Source organism: Cebus imitator, unplaced genomic scaffold (genome assembly GCF_001604975.1).
Source record: "Cebus imitator isolate Cc_AM_T3 unplaced genomic scaffold, Cebus_imitator-1.0 Scaffold517, whole genome shotgun sequence".
Taxonomy (NCBI): Eukaryota; Metazoa; Chordata; class Mammalia; order Primates; family Cebidae; genus Cebus; species Cebus imitator.
Genome location: NW_016107832.1, coordinates 1029102 through 1030378, shown reverse-complemented (window position 1 = coordinate 1030378; position 1277 = coordinate 1029102). Strand labels below are relative to the sequence as shown.

Below are 1277 nucleotides of genomic sequence, written 5' to 3'. Positions count from 1 at the left end.
GACTTACCGACAAAACAAAACAAAAAAATGGTTGAAGCAGATCGCCCAGGAAAGCTCTTCATTGGTGGGCTTAATACGGAAACAAATGAGAAAGCTCTTGAAGCAGTATTTGGCAAATATGGACGAATAGTGGAAGTACTCTTGATGAAAGACCGTGAAACCAACAAATCAAGAGGATTTGCTTTTGTCACCTTCGAAAGCCCAGCAGACGCTAAGGATGCAGCCAGAGACATGAATGGAAAGGTGAGATTGTCTACACAATGGATGATAACCTGTTACTAGTGCATAAAATAACATGTAGTTGCGCCAGTCTGGACTAGGACAGCTTTTGAGTTTTCATTGTATTTCACTATGTGCCTGTCTGGGACCCACTGATCCTACCCATTTGTGATCCTCTTCCAAAGAATATTCTGTAATTCCAGAACCAAATCTAGTAGTGAATTATCTCTTATGCTGTTAACATACTCTCGGTTCAAAATAGTTGTCATTACATGATGCATTTTTTTTTTTGAGACAGTATTTCTCTGTTGCCCAGGCTAGAGTGCAAGGGTGTGAACTCTGTTCACTGCAACCTCTGCCTCCTGGGTTCTAAGTGATTCTCCTGCCTCAGCCTCCCTGTAGCTGGGATTACAGGCATCCAACACCACATCTGGCTGATTCTGTATTTTTAGTAGAGACGGGGGTTTCACCATGTTGGCCAGGATGGTCTCAAACACCTGACCTCAAGTGATCCACCTGCCTCAGCCTCCTAAAGTGCTGGGATTACAGGCATGAGCCACGGCGCCCTGCCATCATGATACATTTTATCTTGAGATCCCTAAATCATATTTTGATAGCTTGGCTTTTAGTTTTGATAACAAGCTGTCATCTACTTGGCCTTGTTTTAAATTTTACCAAACAGCAACTCCTGACCTCAGGTGATCCACCTGCTTCGGCCTCCCAAAGTGCCAGGATTACAGGCTTGAGCCACCGTGCCTGGCCTATCAGTATCATTTTTAAGTACTAAGAATTTTAAGTGGAAAAGCCCCATTTATATAAACTGATTGTATTTGCAGTGTTTTTTCTTCGACTAATTAATGAGCAACACTTATCCATAACTGCATTTTGAAGGACCTGTTAGTGTCCTAGTGCATAAATGTGCAAATTATTTTTAAATCTTGATTTAACCATATCTTTTTTTATAGTCATTAGATGGAAAAGCCATCAAAGTGGAACAAGCCACCAAACCATCATTTGAAAGTGGTAGACGTGGGCCACCTCCACCTCCAAGAAGTAGA

At 41.8% G+C, this 1277-nt stretch overlaps 1 protein-coding gene across 1 annotated transcript; it reads left to right on the top strand.

Annotated features, from left to right (window-relative positions):
* Positions 1-6: 6 nt before the first annotated feature.
* RBMX (RNA binding motif protein X-linked) lies at positions 7-1274 on the top strand (the record flags this gene model as incomplete). The annotated part of the gene is made up of 2 exons (XM_017514113.1): positions 7-243; positions 1185-1274. Coding segments are annotated over exons 1-2 (306 nt in total), but the record flags the coding sequence as incomplete, so codon positions are not given.
* Positions 1275-1277: the final 3 nt, after the last annotated feature.